General features: G+C 41.3%; 1 protein-coding gene across 1 annotated transcript in view; it reads right to left on the reverse strand.

Annotated features, from left to right (window-relative positions):
- Window positions 1-2,229: 2,229 nt before the first annotated feature.
- LOC308087780 (calcium/calmodulin-dependent protein kinase type IV) overlaps window positions 2,230-12,500 on the reverse strand; it is a gene marked incomplete at its 5' end in the record, with an annotated part of 23,877 nt that continues 13,606 nt past the window's right edge. The window contains 7 exons of the mRNA XM_080431937.1: window positions 2,230-2,904; window positions 5,209-5,361; window positions 6,127-6,253; window positions 6,473-6,548; window positions 8,426-8,500; window positions 9,983-10,073; window positions 11,452-11,524. Of these exons, the coding sequence (XP_080288063.1) occupies window positions 2,398-2,904; window positions 5,209-5,361; window positions 6,127-6,253; window positions 6,473-6,548; window positions 8,426-8,500; window positions 9,983-10,073; window positions 11,452-11,524 (1,102 nt within the window). The 3' untranslated portion in view covers window positions 2,230-2,397. The remainder of the gene's footprint in view (window positions 2,905-5,208; window positions 5,362-6,126; window positions 6,254-6,472; window positions 6,549-8,425; window positions 8,501-9,982; window positions 10,074-11,451; window positions 11,525-12,500) is intronic.

Below are 12,500 nucleotides of genomic sequence, written 5' to 3' on the forward strand. Positions count from 1 at the left end.
ATGGGGTCTAGGGACACGGTCTAGGGACATGGGGTCTAAGGACATGGGGTCTAGGGACATGGGGTCTAGGGACACGGGGTCTAGGGACACGGTCTAGGGACATGGGGTCTAGCGACATGGGGTCTAGGGACATGGGGTCTAAGGACATGGGGTCTAGGGACACGGTCTAGGGACATGGGGTCTAAGGACATGGGGTCTAGGGACACGGTCTAGGGACATGGGGTCTAGGGACATGGGGTCTAGGGACACGGTCTAGGGACATGGGGTCTAAGGACATGGGGTCTAGGGACATGGGGTCTAGGGACACGGTCTAAGGACATGGGGTCTAGGGACACGGTCTAAGGACATGGGGTCTAGGGACATGGGGTCTAGGGACATGGGGTCTAAGGACATGGGGTCTAGGGACATGGGGTCTAGGGACATGGGGTCTAAGGACATGGGGTCTAGGGACATGGTCTAGGGACATGGGGTCTAAGGACATGGGGTCTAGGGACATGGGGTCTAGGGACATGGGGTCTAAGGACATGGGGTCTAGGGACATGGGGTCTAAGGACATGGGGTCTAAGGACATGGGGTCTAGGGACATGGTCTAGGGACATGGGGTCTAGGGACATGGGGTCTAGGGACATGGGGTCTAGGGACATGGGGTCTAGGGACATGGGGTCTAGGGACATGGGGTCTAGGGACATGGGGTCTAGGGACATGGGGTCTAGGGACATGGGGTCTAAGGACATGGGGTCTAGGGACATGGGGTCTAGGGACACGGTCTAAGGACATGGGGTCTAGGGACATGGGGTCTAGGGACATGGGGTCTAAGGACATGGGGTCTAGGGACATGGGGTCTAGGGACATGGGGTCTAAGGACATGGGGTCTAGGGACACGGTCTAGGGACATGGGGTCTAGCGACATGGGGTCTAGGGACATGGGGTCTAGGGACATGGGGTCTAGGGACACGGTCTAGGGACATGGGGTCTAGCGACATGGGGTCTAGGGACCGATGTGGATCGACCTGTGCTACCGCACTGATGGCAAGCTGTTCAATCTGCCAAGACTCCAGGCAAAAACCAGGTGCAGACGACCACTGTTCGTCACTTCTTCTTTGCAGACGACATTGTTTGTGCATTGAGCGATACACTGAGCCCCTCATTGATACACTGAGCCCCTCATTGATACACTGAGCCCCTCATCAACACCTCATTGATACACTGAGCCCCTCATTGATACACTGAGCCCCTCATCAACACCTCATTGATACACTGAGCCCCTCATTGATACACTGAGCCCCTCATTGATACACTGAGCCCCTCATCAACACCTCATTGATACACTGAGCCCCTCATCAACACCTCATTGATACACTGAGCCCCTCATCAACACCTCATTGAGCGATACAGGGTTAAGGTTAGGGTTAGGGATACACTGAGCCCCTCATCAACACCTCATTGAGCGATACAGGGTTAGGGTTAGGGTTAGCGATACACTGAGCCCCTCATCAACACCTCAAAGCTGCTGAAAAGTGTGTCTACCTATAGGCAGCAGCCTGTCTCTCGTGGACAACATGGATGAGGAGGTCATGCACAGGGCAACACTTCTGTCTGGGAGCAGAGAGAGCCTACAGACCAAACTGAAAGTCTACGGTGCCGCTGCTGTACGCCTGTGAGACATGGACCGTGTAGCCGGCATGCAAAGCAGCTCAATGCCTTCCATATGAGCCTCAGGAGGCAGGACGAGGTCCCAGACACCATGGCTCACGCGGCGCCGCGGCGGCCAGCGGAAACTCTTTAAGGACGCCGTAAAGGCCAGTGGTCTGGATCCAGAGACCTGGGAGGCTGATATCCAACAGAATGGTAAGAATAAGAATAAGAATAATGGTGTAGCAGAGTCTGAAAAGTCCATAAAGCTGGACAGAAGCGACAGCTCCTCTCTCTCACCTAGCCCCGCCCCCAACCATCACATGTCCTCGCCTAGCCCCGCCCCCAAACATCACATGTCCTCGTCTAGCCCCGCCCCCACACATCACATGTCCTCGCCTAGCCCCGCCCCCAAACATCACATGTCCTCGTCTAGCCCCGCCCCCAACCATCACATGTCCTCACCTAGGCCCGCCCCCAAACATCACATGTCCTCGTCTAGCCCCGCCCCCAAACATCACATGTCCTCACTGTAAGGTCATTCCGTGCTGATCGGCCATCTTCACCCACAAGACATTGTGAAGTCACTTGGTCATCTTTGTGTCTGTGTGTGTGTGTGTGTGTGTGTGTGTGTGTGTGTGTGTGTGTGTGTGTGTGTGTGTGTGTGTGTGTGTGTGTGTGTGTGTGTGTGTGTGTGTGTGTGTGTGTGTGTGTGTGTGTGTGTTGTTGGGCTATACTATAGTTTGATCTGGCCCCTCCCATCTCTCACTGGCAGTGGGCTGTCTTACTGCTAGGCTCCGCCCCCCCTGGGAAGCCATTGGTCAGATTCTTCGGACTTGGGGGCGTGGCCAACACAGGGGAAGTCTCTGCCCTGGAGGCGGAGTCTACTGAGGAGCAACTCCTCTGGGGCAGCCGCGATTGGCCGCTGGCTGTGGGGGCGGAGATGACAGACGCCTGGTGCAGCCTATCGATCTTCAGAGGAGGTCTGGTGGGGGCGGGACAACCAGGAGCCGCGGCCCCCGCTGGAAGGACATTGGCTGAAGGGGGTTTGAGGGCGGGGCTCGGAGCGCTCTGGTCCTGATGCTCCGCCTCCTCCTCCTGGGAAAGGGGCGTGGGTGAGGGGGCGTGGTCTGAGGCCTCAGGGGGCGGTTCCTGTTGTATGCTGCCCTGCCTGGAGACTCCTCCTCCTGAGCCAGGCATCTCACAGCTGTCGGTTCTACGCCGAGAACTCTCGTGCATCCGACTGGTGGCGACAACGGCTTTCATGGCTGCCTGGAAAATGATATAAAATATAACTGATATATTATAATAATATAGAATATAAATAATATAATAATAATATAGAATATAAATTATATAATAAATAATATCATAATATAAAACTGATATATTATAATAATATAGAATATAATTTTTTTTAATAATAATATAGAATATAACTGATATATTATAATAATATAGAATATAAATAATATTATAATAATATAGAATATAACTGATATATTATAATAATAAAGAATACAAATAATATTATAATAATATAGAATATAAATAATATAATAATATAAAATATAACTGATATATTATAATAATATAGAATATAAATAATATAATAATATAAAATATAACTGATATATTATAATAATATAGAATATAAATAATATAATAATAATATAGAATATAAATTATATAATAAATAATATCATAATATAAAACTGATATATTATAATAATATAGAATATAATTTTTTTTAATAATAATATAGAATATAACTGATATATTATAATAATATAGAATATAAATAATATTATAATAATATAGAATATAACTGATATATTATAATAATAAAGAATACAAATAATATTATAATAATATAGAATATAAATAATATAATAATATAAAATGTAACTGATATATTATAATAATATAGAATATAAATAATATTATAATAATATAGAATATAAATAATATTATAAATATTATAATAATATAAAATATAACTGATATATTATAATAATATAGAATATGAATAATATTATGAATATTATAATAATAAAATATGACAAGAAAATAATAAAATAATATATATTTCTACTGTTGACATAAACAACCTTCATGATTTAATTAACACCCTGGTTTAGTCTAAGTAAGTCTGAGTTTGTTCTTTAGTGTTAAGTTTAATTTAAAGTGTTAAAGTGTTAAGTTTAATTTAAAGGGTTAAAGTGTTCAGTTTAATTTAAAGGGTTAAAGTGTTAAGTTTAATTTAAAGGGTTAAAGTGTTAAGTTTAATTTAAAGGGTTAAAGTGTTAAGTTTAATTTAAAGTGTTAGGTTTAATTGAAAGTGTTAAAGTGTTAAGTTTAATTTAAAGTGTTAAAGGGTAAGACCACTTTGGTAGAGGTTTGGGTTGTGTAGTTACCTTGCCATGATGTAACTCTAAAGGTGGACAAGAAATCTAAAATAATTGTTCCATTGTTTAGAAATTGATAATTCAAAATATGCTCCTCATTGACTTACATTGTACGGTCAAACAGCTCTCAAAGTCACTCTTTTAGCATGTAAACAAACACAAACAAAGTTGATTCAGACAATATAGAACATCACCAAACCCAGTACTGTTTATTTTTTTAATAAAAATGTTAACTTCCTGTTGATTTTGCTATTTTTATTAAGAAGAAAACCCGGACTGGATCCGCGGATCCGGATCCGGATCTTCAAATAGTAAAATCAACAGGAAGTTGACATTTTTATTAAAAAAACAAACAGTACTGGGTTTGGTGATGTTCTATATTGTCAGAATCAGCTTTGTTTGTTTGTTTACATGCTAAAAGAGTGACTTTGAGAGCTGTTTTTACCGCACAATGTAAGTCAATGAGGAGAATATTTTGAATTATCAATTTCTAAACAATGGAACAATTATTTTTGATTTCTAGTCCACCTTTAGAGTTACATCATGGCAAGGTAACTACACAACCCAAACCTCTAACAAAGTGGTCTTGCCCTTTAAGTTTAATTTAAAGTGTTAAAGTGTTAAGTTTTTAAAGTGTTAAGTTTAATTTAAAATGTTAAAGGGTTAAGTTTAATTTAAAGTGTTAAAGTGTTAAGTTTAATTTAAAGTGTTAAGTTTAATTTAAAGTGTTATTTAAAGTGTTAAAGTGTTAAGTTTTTAAAGTGTTAAGTTTAATTTAAAATGTTAAAGGGTTAAGTTTAATTTAAAGTGTTAAAGTGTTAAGTTTAATTTAAAGTGTTAAGTTTAATTTAAAGTGTTATTTAAAGTGTTAAAGTGTTAAGTTTTTAAAGTGTTAAGTTTAATTTAAAATGTTAAAGTGTTAAGTTTAATTTAAAATGTTAAAGGGTTAAGTTTAATTTAAAGTGTTAAGTTTAATTTAAAGTGTTAAAATGTTAAGTTTAATTTAAAGTGTTAAGTTTAATTTAAAGTGTTAAAGTGTTAAGTTTAATTTAAAGTGTTAAGTTTAATTTAAAGTGTTAAAGTGTAAAGTTTAATTTAAAGTGTTAAAGTGTTAAGTTTAATTTTAAGTGTTAAAGTGTTAAGTTCAATTTAAAGGGTTAATTTGAACCTTGAGTTTGCGTCGTGCGTTAAACTCCTGCAGCTTCCTCTGGGTGGAGTCCATGTGGGAGAAACGAGCCGCCTTGCCGAGCACCCATGGGTGCTGTAGAGCCTCCTGGACGCTCAGCCGCTTCAGAGGGTCCAGAACTATCAGCTTACTGACCTGACACACACACACACACACACACACACACACACACACGCGCGCGCGCGCGCGCGCACGCACACGCACACGCACACGCGCACACGCACACGCACACACACGCACATAATAAATAGCAGATCTACAAGCTCACAACGCGTCGCGTTGTGAGCTTGTAGATCTAACAAACTGCTGCGTAGGACAGCACTACGTAGGCTACGAAGCCTTTCGGGAAACGAGTTTGCTTCTAAATGACTTGGTCCAGGAGGTCTTATGGTCTTAGGTTTCCCAAAGCCAAAACGCCGTGCTCTTGAGAACCTGCGACGGTGGTGTTTCCCGAAGTCAGGTAGATAGCACGTAACGCACAACCAGCTGCTTCTAATGAAGGTAGTGCGTAGCGGGTTTACTAATGCGCAGCTGCGTAGGAGGCTCTTAAGCAGCTGCGTAGGAGGCTCTTAAGCAGCTGCGTAAGCTACGCACGACCTGAAATCGCTTTGGGAAACCCGGCCATTATGGATACATTGTGTTCAGTGTCTGTGATAATTGTCAGTCTCCAAATTATGGAGGAGGCGTTGCTTCCTGTTTCCTGAAATATTTTTAATTTTACAATCTTGTTCATCTACTACTGTTTGTGTTCAAGAACTTCTTGTTAAATGTGAACGTGAATAAAGATGTTAAATGTGTGTGTGTGTGTGTGTGTGTGTGTGTGTGTGTGTGTGTGTGTGTGTGTGTGTGTGTGTGTGTGTGTGTGTGTGTGTGTGTGTGTGTGTGTGTGTGTGTACTCACCAGGTCTTTAGCGTTGACAGACACGTCATCCCACCACGGAGACACAAACTCATAATCACAGTTCAGGATCCGACTGTACATATACTGATCCCCCCTACTGTCAAAGAACGGTTCAAACCCACACAACCTACACGCACACACGTACGCACACACGCGCACACACACACACACACACACACACACACACACACACACACACACACACACACACACACACACACACACACACACACACACACACACAACTAATAATAATAATAATAATAATAATAATAATAATAATAATGATGATGATGATGATGATGATGATGATGATGATGATGATGATGATAATAATAATACTTACAGGATGTAGAGGATGACTCCTACTGACCACATGTCCACCTCTGGACCGTAAGCATTACCTCTGAGGATCTCTGGAGCTGCAGACAGACAGACAGACAGACAGACAGACAGACAGACAGACAGACAGACAGACAGACAGACAGACAGACAGACAGACAGACAGACAGACAGACAGACCGCATATGAGGATTCTTTTCGTACGGACCATGGCCGGGGTTTCCCAAAGAGATTTCAGGTCGTGCGTAGCTTGCGCAGCTGCATAACAGCCTCCTACGCAGCTGCGTAAGAGCCTCCTACGCAGCTGCGTAAGAGCCTCCTACGCAGCTGTGTAAGAGCCTCCTACGCAGCTGCGTAAGAGCCTCCTACGCAGCTGCATAACAGCCTCCTACGCAGCTGCGTAAGAGCCTCCTACGCAGCTGCATAAGAGCCTCCTACGCAGCTGCATAACAGCCTCCTACGCAGCTGCGTAAGAGCCTCCTACGCAGCTGCGTAAGAGCCTCCTACGCGGCTGCGTAAGAGCCTCCTACGCAGCTGCGTAAGAGCCTCCTACGCGGCTGCGTAAGAGCCTCCTACGCAGCTGCGTATTAGCAAACCCGCTACGTACTACCTTCATTAGTAGCAGCTGGTTGTGCGTACTAACAGGCTTCGGGAAACACCACCGTCGCAGGTTCTCAAGAGCACAGCGTGTCTGCCTAACTGGTTTTGGGAAACCGCAGGTAAGACCTCCTGGACGAAGTAATTTAGAAGCAAACCCGTTTCCCGAATGAATGTTGTGTGTGAATGGGTGAATGTAATGCACAATCTATGTAAAGAGCTTATAATAAAAGCGTTCATGCTTTATGCATGACCCAACGTTTACAAATCCTCTTATAAAAATATTAAGCATATGCCAAGTTAACTAAAGGTAGATAGATGATGCTGAGATAAACATGTACATTAAATATACTTAAACTGCAGAATGTCCCATTTCACAAATTTAATATGTATAAAAATCTTTTGAAAATAGCAGATCTACAAGCTCACAACACGAGGCGTTGTGAGCTTGTAGATCTGCTATTTTTAAAAGATTTATGCAAGTAAATTAAAATCGATTGTGGGTTAACAAATAGGCCTACATATTAAATAGGATCGCTCACATGCACGTGTATGCGCGAGCGTGTGCACGCGCGCCTGACGTTGCGCTCCATTAGTTTAAACATCCACAGTAAACCACTGTCTATCTTCATGTTATAGCCTACATTGATATAGAAAGAGGAAGTCCTAGAGTTTAAACATTAAAACCAGGGTATTGTGCAGTCACAGTTACCACCAGCTCTTAAAGCGTGTTATTTTTCAGCATTATTCTACTGATGGGCCGAGTAAAATCCCACTAGTTACAGCCAAACTCCCTGGAACAATCGGTTAGTCTGGCATCGATTGATAGGACAGCTCCGACCTTACGTTCATGCTAAGCTAAGGTACTGCGTAGGCGTTGTGGAGAGAGGCTCTTACGTAAGACCCTTCGTAAGGACCGCACGTAAGTCCGTACGCAGGATCCCTTTGGGAAACCCGGCCCTTTTGTTTTCAAAAGACACTTTGGAACCAGCAACCTGCTTTATCTGAAGATCTGAGGCTCATAGGGGGCGGGGCTTGATGATGCTGATTGATATCATGTTAAAATCTATTATAAATTCAATGGAAGACCAATATATAAATAATAAATATTTACTTATACACTGATATACATGTATTCAACAGACAGACAGACAGACAGACAGACAGACAGACAGACAGACAGACAGACAGACAGACAGGCACACAGACAGACAGACAGACAGACAGACAGACAGACAGACAGACAGACAGACAGACAGACAGACAGACAGACAGACAGACAGACAGATATACAGACAGATAGACAGACAGACAGACAGACAGACAGATATACAGACAGACAGACAGACAGCTGTCTCACCACAGTATCCAGGGGTTCCACAGACAGTCTTCATAGTAACTTGTTCATCAATGATTTTAGACAAACCAAAGTCAGCTGGAAACAAACATTACATCATCATTAAATCATTCATTGCATCATTCATTACATCATTACATCAAACATTATATCATTATATCATTCATTACATCCTTATAAATGTTAAATATCATAATATATGTATGTGTAGTTATGTGTAGTTACAGTAGGTGTCCAGTAGATGGTTTTATATTTACCTATCTTCAGACAGAGACACGTCTGCATACAGCTGTATGTGTATATATATGTAGTTACAGTAGGTGTAGTAGCAGTAGGTGTCCAGTAGGAGGTGTTATATCTGTAGTTATGTGTATATACAGGGATGAGCTGTAGGGGGTGCTATGGGGGGTCGGCGACCCCTTAGTTCTGGCGCTGGCTGGGGGGCTGGGAGCTCCACATGCACGCGCGAGCACGCACCGTCAGCTGCGGTCTTAACACCTTAAAGTTTAAACAATAGCCTCTCAAGGTTCGCGCCGTCAGCGGCGAGCCGTTCTCAATAGCGTCTACCTGGCTGCTTTGCATAACATTAGGCTACTCGAAAAAAGCCATGGACTTGAATTGAATGTGTGCATTCCTCTCACAATGAGAGACAACAGTCTCTGCACTGCAGAGTGTGAAGGGGATCGCTTAGAAGAGGACCCAGTTCTCTGAGACAAGACAAAGACAAGTTGTCTGATTATTTTAAGTACTTATGTGTGGGTGAGTCTATGTAAAGGGCTTTTATATAAAACTAAAAGGAAAATAAAATAATTAATTAATTGAAACAAAAATAAAAACAACAAATTAACAATGCAACTAAATAATAAGATATAATTACATTAAAAATCACATGTTGAATACAGTATTTCAACTAGCACTGAGCTGATTGGCTATGTGCACAAGCGTGCACGTGCACGTGACGTCAGAAAATATAGCCCCCCTAGTTCAAAAATCCACAGCTCATCACTGTGTATATATGTAGTAACAGTAGGTGTCCAGTAAGAGGTGTTATATCTGTAGTTATCTGTAGTTATGTGTATATATGTAGTAACAGTAGGTGACCAGTAGGAGGTGTTATATCTGTAGTTATGTGTATATATGTAGTAACAGTAGGTGACCAGTAGGAGGTGTTATATCTGTAGTTATGTGTATATATGTAGTAACAGTAGGTGACCAGTAGGAGGTGTTATATCTGTAGTTATGTGTATATATGTAGTAACAGTAGGTGACCAGTAGGAGGTGTTATATCTGTAGTTATGTGTATATATGTAGTAACAGTAGGTGACCAGTAGGAGGTGTTATATCTGTAGTTATGTGTATATATGTAGTAACAGTAGGTGACCAGTAGGAGGTGTTATATCTGTAGTTATGTGTATATATGTAGTAACAGTAGGTGACCAGTAGGAGGTGTTATATCTGTAGTTATGTGTATATATGTAGTAACAGTAGGTGTACAGTAAGAGGTGTTATATGTTATATATGTAGTAACAGTAGGTGTCCAATAGGTGGTGTTATATCTACCTATCTTCAGAGCAGCATCCAGTGACATATCAGCATAAAGCAGGTTTTCTGGTTTCAGATCTCTGTGGACAACTCCGTTCTCATGAAGATACTACTCTCACGCACGCACGCACGCACGCACGCACGCACGCACGCACGCACGCACGCACGCACGCACGCACGCACGCACGCACGCACGCACGCACGCACGCACGCACGCACGCACGCACGCACGCACGCACGCAAGCACGCACGCACGCACGCACACACACACACACACACACACACACACACACACACACACACACACACACTTCATTATCTGTCCTTAACCATCGATACAAGACTAAGATATTAAGGAAGCAAACCATGTATATGAACAGAAATGTATAATATATAATATTATATATTATATATTATATATATAACAGAAATGTATAATATATATAGTATATAATATATATAACAGAAATGTATAATATATATAATATATAATATATAATATATAATATATATAACAGAAATGTATAATCCTATCCTGTGCTTCAAAATAAAAAATATTTGAAACGAAACAAGACAAAGATATTAATATTTTGAATGTGAATATTCTAGTTTTTAATGTGAGGTTAGTATCCAGTGTTATAATCCTCTGGTTTTAATCTCCATAGTAGTGAGGTGTGTGTGTGTGTGTGTGTGTGTGTGTGTGTGTGTGTGTGTGTGTGTGTGTGTGTGTGTGTGTGTGTGTGTGTGTGTGTGTGTGTGTGTGTGTGTGTGTGTGTGTGTGTGCGTGCGTGCGTGCGTGCGTGCGTGCGTGCGTGTGTGTGTGTGTGTGTGTGTGGGGGGGGGGATTACAATACCATTTCATGGTAAATCTGTGTAACATTAATCCACTAGATGACGTCATAATGCATGAGCCTTACATACAATACATACAGTATATATATATATATATATATATATATATATATATATATAGATATATATATATATATATATATATATATATATATATATATATATATATATATATATATATATATATATATATAGATATATATATAGATATATATATATATATATATATATATATATATATATATATATATATATATATATATATATAGATATATATATAGATATATATATAGATATATATATATACACACCTCAGGCTCAAATAACGGAGTCAGCATAATGTATAGCGGGGTAGTGCAGACGTTGGGGTAGTGCAGACGTTGGGGTAGTGCAGACGTTGGGGTAGTGCAGACGTTGGGATAGTGCAGACGTTGGGATAGTGCCAGCTGCCTTGTGTGTAATTCATGGGTAGCGGGTAGTGCTAAAGGGTAAAGCGCTGCGCAAGATAGAGCCCCAAGTCTCTATGCCAAAAAATACAGATGTAGCAGCTTGTATATCTGCTATTTTAGGTGTAGGGAGGCATGAGGCGTAATAAGATGGTGTAAGATGTTGTAATAAGATGGTGTAAGTCTTACCGCTACAGCCTCCAGTATTTGTTTAATGACATGAGCTGCGTCTCTCTCACTGTAGTAACCTCTCTCCACAATCCTAGACAACACAACACAACACAACACAACACAACACAACACAACACAACACAACACAACACAACACAACACAACACAACACAACACAACGCAACACAGTGGTTACATTACAATACACACAACTCAGCACACACACAGTAACCTCTCTCCTCTCTTTTTTTGATAACAACATTTTTAACATTCGCCAGTAAAAATATTGCCTAGGGCGCCAAATTGCCTAGCACCGGCCCTGTTTCTACAGAATAATAACGTTCATAACAAATTCCAATCTGCCTTCAGGAAAGGTCACAGCACAGAAACAACACTTGTAAAAGTAATTAATGATCTTAGGGTGTCCGCGGACGACAAAAATGTATCCATTCTCCTACTCCATTTGATACAATTGATCATACAATTTTAATACAACGCCTGGAGTACTGGATTGGTTTGTCAGGCACGGCCTTGTCCTGGTTTTACTCCTACCTAACAGGCAGAAGCTATTTTGTCAGTCTAGCTGATCTTGATTCAGACAAACACGACATCTGTTCTGGTATTCCACAGGGCTCAATTCTTGGTCCTTATTGTTCTCCCTGTATATATTGCTACTGGGAGAACTTATTTCCGATCACGGAGTGAATTTCCATTTCTATGCTGATGATACCCAGCTATATCTTTCTGTAGCTCCAGTCGCCCCCTGCGCTCTAGACCCGTTGTTGACCTGTCTGTCCAGTATAAAATGCTGGATGAGTGAGAACTTCCTTAAGCTAAATGAGGATAAAACAGAATTTCTCATAATTGGTTCTAGTGCGCAGAGAGAATCAATAATAAGTAGACTCAGTAACCTGACTGTAGAAAGTAACACTACAGAAAAGAACCTGGGGGTTATTATTGATTCTGAATTTAATTGTAATACACACATTAATCATGTTACAAAGATTGCCTTCTTTCATCTTAGACATAGTGCGCGAATTAGAGCATCGTCCAATCTGTCGTGGGAC

The sequence above is a fragment of the Gymnoscopelus braueri genome (assembly GCF_963280865.1).
Source record: "Gymnoscopelus braueri genome assembly, chromosome: 6".
NCBI classification, from domain to species: domain Eukaryota; kingdom Metazoa; phylum Chordata; class Actinopteri; order Myctophiformes; family Myctophidae; genus Gymnoscopelus; species Gymnoscopelus braueri.